Source organism: Anas platyrhynchos, chromosome 15 (genome assembly GCF_047663525.1).
Source record: "Anas platyrhynchos isolate ZD024472 breed Pekin duck chromosome 15, IASCAAS_PekinDuck_T2T, whole genome shotgun sequence".
NCBI classification, from domain to species: Eukaryota; Metazoa; Chordata; class Aves; order Anseriformes; family Anatidae; genus Anas; species Anas platyrhynchos.
Window position 1 is genome coordinate 12,301,014 of NC_092601.1, and position 16,373 is coordinate 12,317,386.

At 40.4% G+C, this 16,373-nt stretch overlaps 2 protein-coding genes, 1 long non-coding RNA gene and 1 other non-coding gene across 7 annotated transcripts in view; 2 read left to right on the forward strand and 2 right to left on the reverse strand.

Annotated features, from left to right (window-relative positions):
- The window catches only part of LOC101798315 (putative short-chain dehydrogenase/reductase family 42E member 2), a 59,403-nt gene extending 58,060 nt beyond the window's left edge, over positions 1-1,343 (forward strand). For both annotated transcript variants that reach the window (XM_072024123.1, XM_072024124.1), the window contains 2 exons: positions 604-707; positions 1,208-1,343. The gene's annotated coding sequence lies outside the window, so the exon portion shown is untranslated. The remainder of the gene's footprint in view (positions 1-603; positions 708-1,207) is intronic.
- LOC101797354 (putative short-chain dehydrogenase/reductase family 42E member 2) lies at positions 1,245-13,846 on the forward strand. 3 transcript variants are annotated; one of them, XM_038187118.2, is made up of 12 exons: positions 1,245-1,382; positions 2,721-3,109; positions 3,643-3,738; positions 4,748-4,805; positions 5,529-5,647; positions 6,574-6,649; positions 8,174-8,256; positions 10,058-10,195; positions 10,821-10,886; positions 11,583-11,646; positions 12,334-12,407; positions 13,054-13,846. In XM_038187118.2, the coding sequence occupies exons 2-12, from the start codon at positions 2,768-2,770 to the stop codon at positions 13,300-13,302; spliced, it is 1,365 nt and encodes a 454-aa protein (XP_038043046.1). In that variant the 5' UTR covers positions 1,245-1,382; positions 2,721-2,767; the 3' UTR covers positions 13,303-13,846. The 3 variants fall into 3 exon arrangements, with proteins under 3 accessions (XP_038043046.1, XP_071880232.1, XP_071880233.1); XM_072024131.1 differs by lacking the exon at positions 1,245-1,382 and adding an exon at positions 1,407-2,016; XM_072024132.1 differs by lacking the exon at positions 1,245-1,382 and adding an exon at positions 1,407-1,934.
- LOC139998776 (uncharacterized) lies at positions 13,756-15,394 on the reverse strand. Its single transcript, XR_011803697.1, has 2 exons — positions 15,005-15,394; positions 13,756-13,928 (listed from the first exon to the last, which is right to left on the reverse strand). It is a non-coding gene; the product is annotated as an uncharacterized lncRNA (long non-coding RNA).
- On the reverse strand, positions 14,628-14,709 carry TRNAL-UAG (transfer RNA leucine (anticodon UAG)). Its single transcript has one exon. It is a non-coding gene; the product is annotated as a tRNA-Leu (tRNA).
- Positions 15,395-16,373: the final 979 nt, after the last annotated feature.

Genomic DNA, 16,373 nt, shown 5'->3' on the forward strand with positions numbered 1-16,373 from the left:
AAAGACTTGGTTTACCTTTTTGTTTGTTTGTTTTGAACAGTAGTTCTCTGTGCAGTGAAAGTAGTAAAGCCTGGGCTCTTACGGGTTTGCATTTAAAGATACAAACTGAGCTCAAACTGTGCGTCTTCCCTTAGCAGGGGCACTCATCAGCCCTCTCCCCTGTACCTGACTACCTATTCTCAGGAAACTTAAAGAAACTCCATATATATGAGACTTTAATCAAACTTGGCTAAGTGGATAAAACCAGTTATGTTCACAATTTATCAATACTGGGGTGCAGCTGACTGTCAGACAAGCAAGCACTGCAGAAGGTGCTGCATCAACCTTCATTGCTTAGAAATGCAGAATAAAACCCGCACGTATAAAGTTACTTTACAGCATGAGCATTTTAACTATATGCAAACATATTTAATTTGCCTTTAAACTCATTGTTTATGAATCTTTCATATATTGCTTTTATTAGACTAATAGCTTAGGTCTGCATCCCATACTACATCACCACTTTTCAGAAGAGAAGTCAGCCAGTTGACTGAAGCCCAGTGAGAAGTGCATTCCAGCATTCCATAGGATCTTTTTTTTTTTTTTTTTTTTGATCTTCCTCAGCAAGGAGTAACCCAAGAACTCACTGGCTTTGTGGTTGCAAGTCCCTGTGGAGTCCTGGTGCTCTAGTCTTGGAATGTCAAACCTTCTCTGATGTGTTATTTCAGGTAAGATACTTTCTACATCTCTATTACAGCAGTACTGATTAATACTAACTGGCTACATTTAATTTATTTCCCATCATAAAAACTCCAGTGTTTGAAGTTGTAAGACAATTTTTAGTTTCAGTTGGAATAGCCAGCTGTCACATTTCTGCCAGCCTTTACAGAGCCTGTCTAGGCTGGCTATTAGAGTTACTTATGCCCTAACATAATCGCAAGTATGTCTTTAAATGATTAAAATTTAATGTGAACACTCAGACATGGCACGGCTATGATGGAAAAGGTTAGTGTGTTCAGCATTCTTGGTTTGTTGTTCTTTTTGGTTTGGTTTGGTTTTCCTTGGAACGGGTAACTCTAAAATTCTGCAGCTCCTGACCCTTTTCACATCCTGCTAGGCACAAGGGACCTTGGACCAAAAACCTGCTGCCAGCTCAGAAGGGCAGGGACCTTAGTGCCTGTTTGCTTATGACTGTGTTTATTCTTTGGGATTTTCTGCTCTTTTGCAGGTGATTCCGATGCTCTGCATCCCTCTGAGCCATGCCCCAGCAATGACTATCCAAACAGCAACTGAGAGATGCTGTTTTTTTCCTGAACAACCTGCTCAACAGGCGTCTCAGTGCAAACAGAGCCCCAGCTCCCAGTGGTATGTTTTCCTGGAGTGGTCACAGAAGACACGTGGAGGTAAGAACCGCCGTGGGATACTGCGGGGTCTTGGGGATGCTGTGGGGTCTCAGGGATGCTGTGGGGACCTGGGGATGCTGAGAGGTTTGCAGGATGCTGTGGTATGCTGCGGGGTCTGCAGGATGCTGAGAGATGATCAAGTACCCAAGGGAGGCTGTGGGGTCCCAAAGGTGCTGCAAGATGAGCGTGGTGGGATGCAGTGGTGCTGTGGGATTCCCGGGCCCCCAGGGATACTGCGGGAGCCCAGCGATGCTGCGGGACCCCAGTGACCCCGGGAGCCCGTGGGGGGCTGCAGAGGTGAGCACCACAGCCCAGGGCACGGCTCCTGGGTGGTTTTGGGGACCTCCCCGGGGAGCGACCCGCAGCCCCCGCCCCGCCGAGCCTCCAGCGCGGTGGGGCAGCGCCTAACGGCCCCAACGGGGCCCAACCGAGCGGCGCCCCCCGGGGCCGGGCCGTGGCGGGGCCGCCGGCCCCTCCGGGTCGCCCAGGGGAGCAGGAGTTTCCGTGGCACAGCCTTGCCCTCGCCGCCTGCCTGCCCTGGCGAATTTGCAAGTGAGATGCGGAGAATGCCGCCGGGAGCTCGGATGGCTTTTAATGTTTTATCGAGGCACAGCGCGGGGATGGGGTAACGCCGGTAATCAGGACTTGCAGCCTCTGAAATGCGGTGTCTGTCAGTGATGAACCCGTGGCCGTTGCTTGATGAATGGGAAAGAACACCCGTTTTTAAAAAATAAATGATTAGCTACTACTTTTTGACTAATACACTCATAGACCAGTTTTTTTTTTTTTCCTTTTCTGTCTCGTAACAATTACTGTACTTCAGTTCTGACAAAAAGCAAGGGATTTGATAGACTTGTTCGCCAATACGCCTCCTAAAGACAGAAAATGAGTGCTAGGCATTCTTCTTTCCATCTGAAATACTCAACTCCAACCACCTCCAGTAATAAAAACATAGTATATTTTTAATTGACATTCAGCTGCTCCTTAGAATGGGGTTGAAAACATCACTTTTCCTAGATGTCTTTGTAATAAACCAGGGACAAGTAAAAGAAGCATTAAAGTTTTATTTTGTCCTAGAGGAAGTTTTGTTCTGCTGTTTCACTTGGTCTTGTTTGCTTGTTTTTCAAGTATAGAAACTTAAATGCAATTTCTTTAGTGTTTTCCTGACACTCGAGATTTCAAGTCCAGGTACAACTCTGCATCACATGCGACCCCTAAAGGCCAGCTTTAAGCTACAACACCAGAACGGGAAATATAAATTGGTCCTGCAAGAGAAATCTTTGGAGTCTGGAAATTTTGTAGCTAGTGTTTTGCTTTGTCTTTATCTCTTTTGAACAGGTTGCATTAAAGTAAGACACTGCTGCTATTGAGTAGAGCTTGTTAACATGAAACTCCCTGGAATTGTCTGCATCCAGGAGCACTATGGAGCAATTTTTACAATGGAGAAGAAATTGGTACATGTGTCTGGTAGTAGAAGACATTATTTCACTGACAGAAAATTTATCCTGATTGGGGGAACAAAACCCTGGCACCAACCTCCTAATGCTACAGTGAAAGGAAATGCTGGAGCACAGAATGAAAAAAATATGAGAGCGGTGGTGACAGGAGGCGGAGGCTATTTTGGATACAAGCTGGGATGTGCTCTTGCCAGCTCAGGAGCTTCTGTTGTTCTGTATGACATAAACAAGCCTATCTGGGAAATTCCTGATGGAGTAGTGTGTATCCAGGTATGATAAAACACATTTTCATAACAGTTAGTTCCATATGCCTTTTCCATAATGTCTTACTAGTTTTCACAGAATCCAAATAGCAAATTGCAAATCATTGCAAATTTCAAGAACTTTTTTAAACTGAATATCCCATATGACTCTTTGTGAGCTGGATTTTAATATGCATCTGAAATAAGGAAAGCAATGAAATCTGTAATGTGTAGCAGAGTACCTGCTTCATCTCCTGTCTCTGAAGGATCGAGTCACTTCCCTCACCTGGACCTTAGTTTATTCACCTGTAAAATGAATAGAACACTTCCGTAATTCACAGGGATATTATGAGGCTTAATGAAGGCTTTTAAAGTCCTGTGAGTTCTACATAAGAAATATATAATTATCAGCAAGTACTGAAATGGATCTAATTTTCAGTCCCAGAATATACAGTAGGTACAGTTATATATATAGATTCTTTCTGTACTAACCTACTATATGACAAATGCTAAACTACAGTTTTGATTTCAATTCCAAGTATCTTTTCCTATGTATTACAGGCAGATGTCAGGGATTACGATGCCTTATTTGCAGCCTGTGAAGGGGCTGACTGCGTGTTTCATGTAGCTTCATATGGAATGTCAGGAAGAGAGCAAGTGAGTTCAAATAGTTTTGTACCTTTCTGTGTGACTGCTCACACTGAGGATGAGAGGTTTGATGCTGTAACACTGCGTGTTAGATTTTTTCTCTTCGGATTATCCTGAGAACCTGAATCCATTCCCATGCTGTTTCAGTGAATTGCTCGGTGCAAGCTGATGTGCTAGCTACAAATAGTCTCCTTACAGTACTCTTTTCTTGGTTGTGAAATTATTTCCTTACTACTAGAGGCACTAACAGTAGCCAGGGAGGGCATTTGAGTTGGAAATGGCCATGAGAATTGCTGAAATATTGGGAGGACAAAAGGACAGACAAGGGAGGCAGGCTCCCTCCAACTTTTCCTAAACCTTTGAAATGGAACTTGTAAGTGTAAAGTCACTGAAGAATGAAACCTAAACTAAATTATACTTTATATAAGTTTTGGTTGTAACTGTTTATTTATATAACTCAATTGTAATAAGTGTTGTATTTGAAGTCTTAATTTTTTACCATTGGTAAGTACAAAAAATACACTTGATGTCAGACTCTGAACGACAATTTTTTATGATTGAAGTTACAATTCATACACCCCTTCTTACCTTATTTAATAAAATTAACTTCAGTAACTGCCTTTGCCGGATAGAATAGCTTATTAAAAGATGTTTGCAACTGGGCAGTGTGTACTCGGAATTGCTTTGGATAGAGCCAACTGGTCAGTGAAGTGCTGCTGAAACATGGATAATTAACATATTGTTCCTAGTTGTATAATCATTGGAAATATGAGTTCAGAAGCACCATTATTCTCTTTGCTTCAAGCAAGCTAGTCTGTAAAAATACAAGAAAAATATAAGTGTAGCTTAAAAATGATGATTTGATTTCTGGAAGTCTAAGACAGTCATCTAAATTTTTTTTGTTTAAAAACCAAAGCACTCATTACCTTTATCTGTGAATACTGTGGACACTTGCAACATTAACCTATTGAATTTAAAATGTGTTATTCAAAGATGCACAATTTCTTCATTTTCCTAGTTGCACAGAGAAGAGATTGAAACTGTAAACATTAATGGAACAAGGTTCATCATTGATGGTAGGTATCTAACCTTGCCATTGGGTGTTGGTATAACTTATCAAAATATCATACCACTTAGAAAAAAACTAGTTGGCATACACTATTTTTTACCAAATGCTTCACAGTTTTGGCAGAAACTGAGAAAACAGGGCAATTATTTGTTGTTTTGTTTTGTGTTTTTTTTTTCTTTAATACCTGATTCTGCTATGGGGTATGACATGAGGGCCAGCACTGTAGTTCAACTACTTCAGCTGCTCACAATCATGTTTAACCTGATGGCAGAATCTGTACGCATGTCAGACATTAACAACTTCCACGTGTAGCATTAAACTTTATAGCATTAAACCTCACTGTTGTCCAATAGCTTGTACACAGGTAGTGGGCAGCCCTTTAAACAGAAAGTCTTCTAGCCACCTACCTGATAGGGCTGACAGCCCATCTCAGTAGGCTGGTAGCAGCCATTCCCAAGGCACAATGTTAGTTTACAGTATCCAAATTAGGATACAGCAAATGATTATAAAGTACTTGGTTCTGAACTGATATTTTCTATTTAATTGATATCTTCCATATGCTTTGCATTTTAAATTACCCAATCATGAAATGGATGGATTTGCTGTTCTAAGATTTGACAGTTTCTCAGAAAAGGTGCATTGCCAGTGCATACAGTTTTGTTTTGTTTTGTTTTTTTTTCCATATTGTTAAAGTTTCCACTAAACTAATTTACTTTATATATTGCCACAGCCTGCAAACAAAGGAACATCAGCAGATTGATATACACCAGTACAGTAAATGTTGTGTTTGGAGGGCTTCCTATTGAAGATGGCGATGAGGAAACTGTGCCATATTTTCCCATAGAAAAGGTATTTTGGTTGTATTATTTTCTCAAGTTTCCTTTTTGTTTACTTTCTTTCTGAAAAAGCCTGGAATTTTCATGACCATGTTTTGCCTGATGCCATAATCCAATGCCAAGAAAGAAAAAAAAAAATAAAAGCTCTTTATACTCTGTAGATGCTCTTCACAACCTTAACACATCACAGTTTTATATATATTGCAGTACGTATTTATTTGTTTTCTATCAGGCTCTTTATTTTGGAAAATAACTCATACAGTGTCCCACTCACATTAGTGAAATTCCACCTGGACATAGGGATTGTGTTATATCACTTGGTGCCTCTTTGGCCATTTATTATTTATATGATTTGTCTGTTTCTCCCTTACTGAAGATAATTTATACTCAACATAGTGCTGATATAGAAAAGCAGCCTGTTTTTATATGGTTTTATTGCATTTAATTAAAAAGTAGTACTTCTGGTTGCTTTGTGTATATGGTTGATTTTTGTGTCCCTCCTCTCTCCATCTGCTAGTTTACAGTCTTTTGAGAAGCAGAGATGGGTAAAGAAAATACTGAAAAATATTTTGAATAATATGTTGAATAATATTTTCTCTGGGAGTGCCACAAGAAAGTGAACTGGAGAGTTCAGACTAATCATGATGCCTTTGAAAAACAAATCCAGATTACGAAGTAGTGATCAATTACCTTCTTGGCAGCATTCAAAGCATACATATATTTATTACTTCTCAAATGGACTGAAATTAATTAACTGGATTTGCATAAGCAAAACTACTTGCTTGCCTTTGCAATATGCTTCTATTTTATCCTAAGCCAATACCTAAAAATTTCTGTATTTTTGTGGTGTTTGTTACCATCTGTTAAGTGAGTGGAGAAGCAATGCCTCTCTCTGTCATTTTAAGAATACATACAAACATATTTGCTTTTTCTCTGTAGCATGTTGATCATTATTCCAGAACCAAATCAATTGCAGAACAAATGGTACTAGCAGCTAATGGAACTCCACTAGCAGGTACTTTTGTGTTAGCATAAACTCATACTGGAATTTACACGTCTTTTTCTTGTCCTTTTCTAACATCCTGTATCCAGTATCAGTCCTTAAGTGAACAAGATTGTCCAGCAGTTATGAAATCAAATTACCTACCCCTCTCCCAAACTGAAAGATTATTTCTTAAAAATAACTTTTAATTGTAATCCCCACAGTGTCAACTTAAGACTTTGACATGGCAGCAATAAATTCTGCATCTTAATCAAAAAGACAAAAATAGGTACAAATTAAACTATTACAAGTGTTTAATGTCATAGTATTATCCAACTTAAGTAAAACATGAATGCTGATTAAATTGTTCCCCTCCTTCCGTATAGTTATATATTAAAATCTGAATAAGGCACCTGATACTACAGCCTGGAATTATTTATTAGTGCTTTCCAAAGTTTTCCATGTTGAGGAAGCCTCAATACACTTGAATACTTAAACTCACCTATGAGATACTGTAACTGTCATTGCAAAACAAATTAATGTAAAGTGCAACATGATTCCACGTGACCATGTGATACTGAGCTAAATTTAGCTGTAGACAACTTACAGAAAAGCCTTTCTTCACTTGATACTCACAGAGCTATAAAGAGTTTTTAAGTCATTGACGAGTGTTTCACACCAATGGAATTATTCTGTTCAACTAATAAAGTTCTTTTTCCTTATTTCCTCTTTTCCCAGCAGCTCAACACATCAAAGTCACTCTTAATTTTAGAAGGAATATACTGTTCTGCATTTCTCAATGAAATTAGAAGCTTACACTAGTTTACCTGTGAGAAGGATTAAAATGATTCAGTGAGTTTTTAATCAGTCACTGTTCCAAACATCCCGTTTTGATCCTGTACCATCAGCAGGATTGAGTATTTTGCTTGTTTTCTACTATTGAGAACAGTTATTAGCAGATGATGAACCATTCAACAGATACACTTCAGAAGTGACTGGATTTTCATGATGGTCCTTACTTTCTCTTACCGAAGTTACTAAGTTCTAGTTCTAGTGGGAGCAGGATGTGCCTACTGTTGAGAGCCGTTCAGCTCTATCTTGCACAGCTAGGGAGACAATTTTGTATGGGATTGGTTTCGTTTCACTTTTTTACCAATGACATGCTCACATCAGCAAACTCATCAGCACAGTTGGCACACTCATTGGCTGCTTTGGCACAGAGACAAAGGACTGGTTAGTAAAACGTTTGGAAATACCTAGTAATTTTTAGGAATTTGACTATGCCAGTGCTTTGAATATTCATAGAATGGTTTGGGTTGGAAGGGATCTTTAAAGTTCATCTATTTTTTCTGAATCCCATCTTGATATTTTGCATGTTCTGATTCTGCCAAGTTAATATTCTACTACTAATTCAGTACCTTTTGGTATGTAGTATTTTTTAAGCTGGTGAGGTTAATTTATTTCAGAGTAAGTTCTGCTACAGCATTCTTTAGTTCATGCAATTGATATTGTAATCATTTGAAAGTCACTTAAGGATGGTTTTATCAATTCTTCTAGGAGGTGGAATACTCTATACTTGTGTTCTTCGCCCACCAGGCATCTACGGACCAGAAGAGCAAAGACACCTGCCAAGGCTAGCAGTATGTATTTTAATTTTTAGTCAGCAGAAATTTCTATAATATAGACCAACATCACTTACATGGGTTACAGATTTACTGACCTGCTTATCTGGCAGCAATTTAACAGTTTGATTGTCTGTTGAAAATAACTTTTTTATCAGACAATCTCTTTCATCTGTAAAGAATGCATAGTACATTTAAAAACATATTTTTAATATAAATACATGTAAGTCCAGCTTTACAATGTAATGCTTACTATAATTATAAAATTCAGACCAATCTATGATATTCCGAATGTGTATTTGCATGCAACTTATACCAAGTGGTTTAAAATACTTATGAAAAGAGATACAACAAATATCTTATTTTTCTTGTCTCAGTTATTAACAGCTTTCACTGTCCAAAGAAACAAGTTAAGGTGTCAGATGCACCCTCTAGTACAATATGTTACTAAAGGGCGAACAGCTGAGGAGCTCATGTTTTGCTGTTTTTCACTTGCTGTTTTTTAAATTGTAGGAATAGTACAGTGTTTAGAATATGATCTCTGTAGAGTTATATGAGTCAGTTATTTTAAAGGATCTGCAAAATATAAAGTTATGCACAGCTTTGAGAATAGTTCAAGCTTACCACATAAAAAATATTTTTTCTTTTGTGTCTGAGGTGAGGAATTGTGTTAAAATTAACTGAAATATACTTTATCATCTTCTAAATAAAACCATATTTTAAAATGTCATGTGCCATTTAAGGTAAACCTAAGATGCTTTCTTTAGCCCCTCAAATAAATACTGTCTTTTGTTAATTTCATTTAAAATTCTAAGCTTATTTATTGTGAGCCCAGTGTAAGGTATTGTATTTAACTGTCACATTTTGTAGCTTCTACAACATCCACTAAATAAAAAATGTGACACCTCGTATTACCTTCCATTTTTTTCCCAGGCAAAGCTGTTTGTTAGATTTGATCCAATTTTGTGAATACTTTTGAGCCATTCAGAACTGCATTTTACCTTTCAATAAAATATTTTACTTATCCTTAGAACAGACTTATTTTTTCTAAATTCGGGACGTATTGTATTCAAAAGATAGGGTTCAGGCAAGATGATAGATAAGTAAGTCTGGAAAAAGACATTGTGTTTATGGACTGAATATAGGCAATAGAAAATTTGCAGTGCTGCTCTTATATCCAATTCAGCCCTGCTATGGAAGCATTATCTACTTGAGATAGACATTAATTTATTTCTGGACACCTGAGACCATGTAATTGGTTTTTGGAGGAAAGGCACACACTAGTCCATTCTGGCAGAATGGCTTCTACCTACCCAGAATAATTTTCTGTTATCTAATGGGGCATATCACACTATTGAGGGATTTTTGGAACAAAATCAATTTTACACATATAAGTGATTTTTTATGAAATCATTTATGTGCTTCTCAGATAAAAGAAACAGAATTATAGGAAAGTGAGGACTAAGGGGGCCCTGAGAGGTTATCTAGTCCTTCTCTCACATGCAAAACCAAATATACCTTGGCTGCTTCTAACAAATATTTGTCTAATCTGTTCTTACACATTCGTTGATGGAGAATCTGATCCCCTGTAGGCAATCTAGATTAGTTCTTAGCTATCAGAAGCATTTCCCTACTAGACAACCTAACTATCTCTTAGAGCAATTTGCTTCCATTGCTTCTGAAACTGTACTTCTTTTGATTCTTTTTAATTGACTCGTATTTTTTCAAAGTATAGACAAACAGTATGTTTACCTGGACAAGACACTTTACATTTTAAAACTCATCTTTCTTTGGTTTCACGTTTGTTTTATGTCTACAGAAGAACATTGAGAGAGGGCTACTTAGCTTCAAGTTTGGGGATCCTTCTGCTAAAATGAACTGGGTGCATGCAGAGAATCTTGTACAAGCTCAAATTCTAGCTGCTGAAGCTCTCACCCCTGAGAAGAACTACATAGCTGTAAGTTAGCAATAAAAACACCACAGTTTTCATTTGACAGAGGATCCTACTGCTCTATCCTGTACTACAGTGGCTACTGTAGTAATAGTACTTCACGTTTGTGGTGGTGTCCTTTAGCTTGTGCTGTCTTTATTTTTATTGACAAACGTGCCATGAATAATTTGGGCTGTGGCAGCACTGGCTTTGCAGTTTGTTAGGAGATGGAATATTCAGTTCTTCAAGAACATCTCCACCTTTGCATTTTCATATTTGCCATTTGTGGAAGATGAGCAAAGAATATTTGATATTGGAAATGAAATTGGATATTCAGGCAAATTTATCCCTGTTTCCCCACATATAGGTCCAGGCTTAATATTCTAAGCTGCAATAATCAATTCTTCCTATACCGTACATAAATAAAAGCTGTCAGCACATTTCATTTACGTACATTGATTTTAGAAGCAGTTGCAACCATTTTCCTCCTTGTAAACACATTTTTTATCTGACCTAGAAGCACTACCCTTAAAAGCACATTGGAAAGATTAGAAAAGATTTTGCATAATTTTTAAGCTATTTATAAGGAGTGAAGTCAACACATATGAAGTATTATTTTTACTAACCTCTCTCTTCTTTACCTCTTTAACAGAGTGGTCAGGTGTATTTCATTAATGACGGTGAAAAATTCAACCTTTTTGAATGGTTAACTCCACTCGTACGTACAATATATGATTTATTTCCAAATATATTAACTTGTTTGACTACATAAAACTCTGGCTTTTGTGTGCATATGATGTATTTGGTATGTTTCCTTTCGGTGTCAGAGTTCTGCTATGAATGTGTTTAGTTCCTGCATGAAGTTCAGTTTGATTAATGCTCTAACAAAGCCTACCTAAAATATTACATAAAAGCAACTGTCTTTACTGAGATGAAAGGACCATCTAAGCCAGTATCCTCATTATAACAGCCATTATCCTAATTTCTTGGGCATTCAGATGTTAACAGTGGCTGTTTTAACATGGACAAAAAAAAAAAAAAAAAAAAAAAAAAAATTATTAATCTGTAAGATAAAATATTTTCAAAAGATCATTTTGCTGTTAATGATGGGCTCAAAACTATAAATATGTCTCAAGGTTATATAAGGTGTCAGCCTACTATGACATTTAGGTCAATTATTATAATCCAGTTTTTATACTTTTTTAAGACTGCCACTTGAAAATTACATAGTGTCTTCAAGTGACATTTAACTAGAATACCCTAGAAAATGAAAACAAATACTAATAGCAATTATTAACTTTTCTGTTTTATTAGTAAATGCTTCCATAAATATTTTTTGGACTGAAACTTTAAAATTTGTTTGAGGTTTCTGTTTTTATTTTTTTTTCACTTTTTTTTTTTTAATCTCTTTCAGTTTGAACGTTTAGGTTGTAGTAAGCCCTGGATACGTATTCCTACTTCCTTGGTTTATATATCAGGTAAAAATACTTTATCAACATTTCTCTGTCCTGCCCAGAGCACCACTGCTCCAAATTACAATGTTGTTTGTTTTTTTTCTTAATGTGACTACAATTTTAATTTTCATGTATAAAATATGCTGCGACCTCATCTAGCTTGCATCAGTGAAGTTCAGCTCTATGCAGTGTGTTAAAACGAGAATGATTTGTTATTTAAGTGCTGTTAAAATAGCAGGGTTTTTGTTTTGTAAGACTTACTAAATGTATAAGTTTTTGAATTAAATGGTATAAATGTAAAACATTGAATGTAATAATCAATGACTTCATGAAATATGTTAAAGAGGATCTGCTCTGCCCGCAGGGGTTAATTTATTGTACTCCTGTACCCCATGCTCCCCCAAAATCAAAACCCAAATGGAAGAAAAGAAGAATCCAATCCAGAATAGTTTGTTTTTCTCATATTTTTATGAAGTCTGAAGATCTTTATACTAGGTCTGTCACCAACCCTCCAAACCCTTTTTACACAATCACCCTAAGACAGGCTGATTAAAGATCCAACTCCTTGTAAGCAAGTAGTCCTGTTGATGTTAGTAATGGTTCCTTGAGCTGTTAGACATGTGATTTCCTTTTGCTGTTGAGATAGACCAAAATCATAATGGCACAGCAACTTATTATTCTTACCTCAAGTAGAAATCTTTTGTTATGCAGCCATGATAATGGAGTATCTTCATCTGATGCTGAAACCATTTGTTGAACTGTCCCCCCTGCTGACCAGAAATGAGGTAAAGTTGTTGTTTGTAAGCTCCCCTTATTCCCACAGGATGCATACACACCATGTGAATACTGAGGCACAATTTGAGATTAAGTCTGCAGGAAGTAAAATCCACCCAGTACATCTTCTGCTTCCAGATTCCAGGGCAAATGTATGCATCAGGTACATTTTAGGCAATTATTTTATACTCATCACCGTATTTTTTGAGAAGATAAGAGCATAGGCTTGCAATTTGGGAGAGGCTGCTTCATCAGTTCCTTCCTTCCAAGGCCCAACATCCTGTATGGCTTTTGCTGGTCAGTCAGGACCTGATCTTTGAAGATCTTTAGGCTCCTAAGAGATGGCTTTTACCTGCATCCTTAGATAAACAAGTGTGCAGAACAGTTTTTGTGGATGTTTTCAAGAGTAGAATATTGTGCTTTGCAGCCTTCCCTGCCTCTTAGGGCTTTCAAAACTTCTCTTGAGTGAACAATAGTAAAGACAATGTGACATTTCAATAGGATTTTGATATGTGTATATATATACATATATATATAAAATGTATGTATTTTTTTAATTTTACATTTCCTCTAACTGGGTCTTTGTTACCATTTACAGACTTTGTTTGAACTTCCTGTGTATTCATACCTTTGTATGTTGACTCTTTTGCCCTACAGGTGCAGAATATTTCCGTAACTCATACATTTCGAATAGACAAGGCACGGAATCAGCTAGGGTACAGCCCAGAGAAGTTTGTGTTTGCTGATTCTGTGGACCATTACATTAAAACAAGACCAGAGGCCCAGAATGATCACATCTTCCTCAAAGTCTTGCTTTTGTTAATTGTTAGTTTAAGTTTGATCTTTCTTTCTCTGAGATTTGACGACCTTTCAGTTTTGCATTTTTTTAAGGAAACAAAACACTGACATGCATAAACTGCACATACTCGGTCACAGTACTGCTACCCATGGATCATCTCGATCTCCACAATACGTACTGCCCCCAATGCAATAAGCAGGCAGTTATTTTAGATCCTACAAAAATAATAATTGTAGCCTGTAAGTAGCTGTACTTAAGAAATTAAAATACTGTAAACAATTATGGCCAAAGATCATCACTGAAACACACTGGAGTCAAGACTGTTGAATCTATGTATTTCACACCAAAAATCTTCTCAATTTTAATGCTGAAGTGCATGAGTACCTGCAAAAGGAACAGAAACTTCAACCAGTCTTCAATGCTTCACCAGTGAAGAAAAATGGCTAAAATATGGAGGAAGGCTGACTACAGCTGCTGCCACGCTCATTACCTTAGGGAACTGAGGAACACACAAAGGGACCAACAATGAGAACATATTACTGTAAATAACACAAGCCAGCTGAACAGGGGAAGTTCACACTGTGTGAATTTATTTCGTGAATTAGCTGTATCACTGTACATGAAGGAAAATAAAAGCGCACTTGAAACTCTGCTGAACTTGGTGCTGTGCCTCTGTGAACACTGATGCAGACCTTGCCATCCTGCTGTGGGGTGCAGGGACCAGCTGCAGGACCTGCTGGGAGGGCAAAAGCCTATCAGATACTTGCAGGTGCGGGTTTTCATGAGTCAAAACCGTGCACATTTTAGTTAAAAGTTATTAATTATTCTACGTTAGATAATTTATGTTGCTGTAAAGGAATCTGCCACTAAGGGTTGCACTAATCCTTGTACTCCTTCCTTTACCTCCTTTACTGCGATAGCTATACAACAGAGTTTAGTCACTTAGCAGCTACACTTTAGGCACAACTACAGTTTTGCAGGTAATGTGTAATGGACAGCAGTTGTACCGAGCAAATCCCTGTAGCTGCGAAAATGAACAACGTGCTTCTCGAGCTACCACGCAGCTGAAGTGTGCCTTCACCACAGCAGGGCTGGGGAGGGCTCTGCTGCCACCTGCCTCTCCTGCTGCCCGTTTTGTCCCAGGGCAGCGCCTTTTCTGCACCTTCCCACCTGTAGCGCTGGGGAAAAGAGGCAAAAGCAGAGGCAGGAGGCGTAAGGAGACCTGAGGAGCGCAGGCTGCGGGGCACGGCCGGGCGGGAGGCAGGAGCAGGCAGCGCCTCGCCATTCCCCACTCTTGGGAGGCCGGGGGCCGCACGGGGGGCGGTCGCTGTCCCCGCAGCTTTCTGCCCCCAGACTGCAGGGGCTGCCCGCCCGCCCCAGGCGTCGCCAAGCCGCGAAAAGGAGCCACCGCCGCGGCGGGGCCAAAACTTCTTGGCAGCGGTGGGATTCGAACCCACGCCATCGAAATGACTGGAGCCTAAATCCAGCGCCTTAGACCACTCGGCCACGCTACCGCCTGCGTGCTCAGTCGCCCGCCGGGCCTCTTTCAGCGGGGCGGCGCCGCCATTTTCCCCCCCACAGCTCCTCATTCCACCCGCCTCTGCCCCGAGCTACCGCGGCGCCCCCCGGAGCCCCCGCCCGGTGCCCGCTCCCCTCTCCACTCTTCCCCTCCCCGGGGATCTCCGCGGTACCGCCCCCAGGCGCTCCGGCGCTGCCATCGCCGGCTCGGGGCCGCGGGGGGCGGCGCCACCGCCCGCCCCCCGTCCCCACTGCAGGCCCGGCGACTGGAGGGGGCGGCCCGGCCCGCACCCGGCAGGTGGCGCCGCTTCCTCGCCGGCACCCGGCGGCTGCAGTCGTGGCCCCGGAGCCGCCCGCCCTGAGCCCTGAGTTGGCGGAGGAGGGCGGGAGGCGGGCGGGCTGCGGCGGTGTGGGAGCCCCGGGGCACAGCTGGGAGCAGCGGGCCCGGTGCTGCGCACCCCGGGTAGCTGCTTCGCGGCTGGGGGCAGCGCGGCCTCTGAGGCAGCAGGGGAGGGAGGTACGGGCGGTGTTTCACCTGGATCATCAGGTGGGCGCAGAACAACATTGCTCTGAAAGTGTTTGGGAGCTGCTGTTCACTGAAATGGCAGCTTCTGAACAGAACCGTGTTAAGGGTGTATTATGAAACATCCCAACAGAAAACTAAGCCCAGAGGATGTAGCGTTTGTGGGCTAATTTTAATATAGGCTTTGCTTTCACGTTTCATCATTTTTTTTGTCATCACTGATTGTTTGCTATAGAGAAGAGGAGCCCTAGACTTAAACCTGGAAAGCAGTGCAGCCTGGCCCCAGGGTATCAGAGACGGTTTATTTAAAATTATGAAAAACCTGTAGATTAAGCTAGTGTAACCCAACTATCTTCCTAGCCTAGCAGAACACTCTTCATGCAGCTGTACAGCATAGTACAGCCATACACCACTGGGTCCCAAAATGATGTTCTGTATTTAAAATTTAGTGTTGAGAGACAGTTATTGCTGTGACTTGTTCAGTTGTGCTCATACATCACATCAGTAAGCAGTATTTGGCTGTTATCAGTGCCCTACAGCAGCAGCTGGTGACCTTTTTTAAACCATTACCTCACATTTTCATGTAGTGGGAATACAGCATCTGGCCTCAGCCAGGCCTTCACAATTAATCTGGTGAGCCCACCCTCCTCCCAGCCCAGTGCAGTGCTCGCAGGATGTGGCATAAAACAGCTCAGGCTACTCTCTGCTTTATGTCCTTGCACAAATCTGCACCCACAGCACAGCACTGGAGACCATTGCCAGAACTGCAGGTGCTCCCAAACAGCTGACAGTGTTGCTGCAGACACCTGCTGCTTCTTCCAGTCCCTGCATTAAGCTGTGGTTTAATTGATGTAAGTAATTTGGGTGGTGGGTAGTGCCTGGCAGAGAGTCAGGGAATCTGCTGTGCGTGTTGCTGATGAAATAACAGCAGTTTTCCTCCTGAAGGTGATCTTGGCTGCCAGGCCCACCAAGCAGCAGTGGCTGTGCATTCCTGCTGCCTGGGATGCCACCACAGGCTGTTGGTCTGTTGCAATGAGCATGCTGACATTGGCTGGTCTTGGTTTTGTAGCCTCCCCTTGTTTTTGTAGTGTTATTTGCTAAATAGCAAGTGTTTTAGCTATTTGCTAAATAGCACTG

Bases quoted from the DNA above. Each gene is read 5' to 3' on its own strand.
- LOC101797354 (XM_038187118.2), top strand. From the start codon at position 2,768: ATGAAACTCCCTGGAATTGTCTGCATCCAGGAGCACTATGGAGCAATT. The intron at 5,648-6,573 runs GTATTTTGGTTG...TTTTCTCTGTAG, and splicing joins CATATTTTCCCATAGAAAAG to CATGTTGATCATTATTCCAG. The intron at 12,408-13,053 runs GTAAAGTTGTTG...TTTGCCCTACAG, and splicing joins CCCTGCTGACCAGAAATGAG to GTGCAGAATATTTCCGTAAC.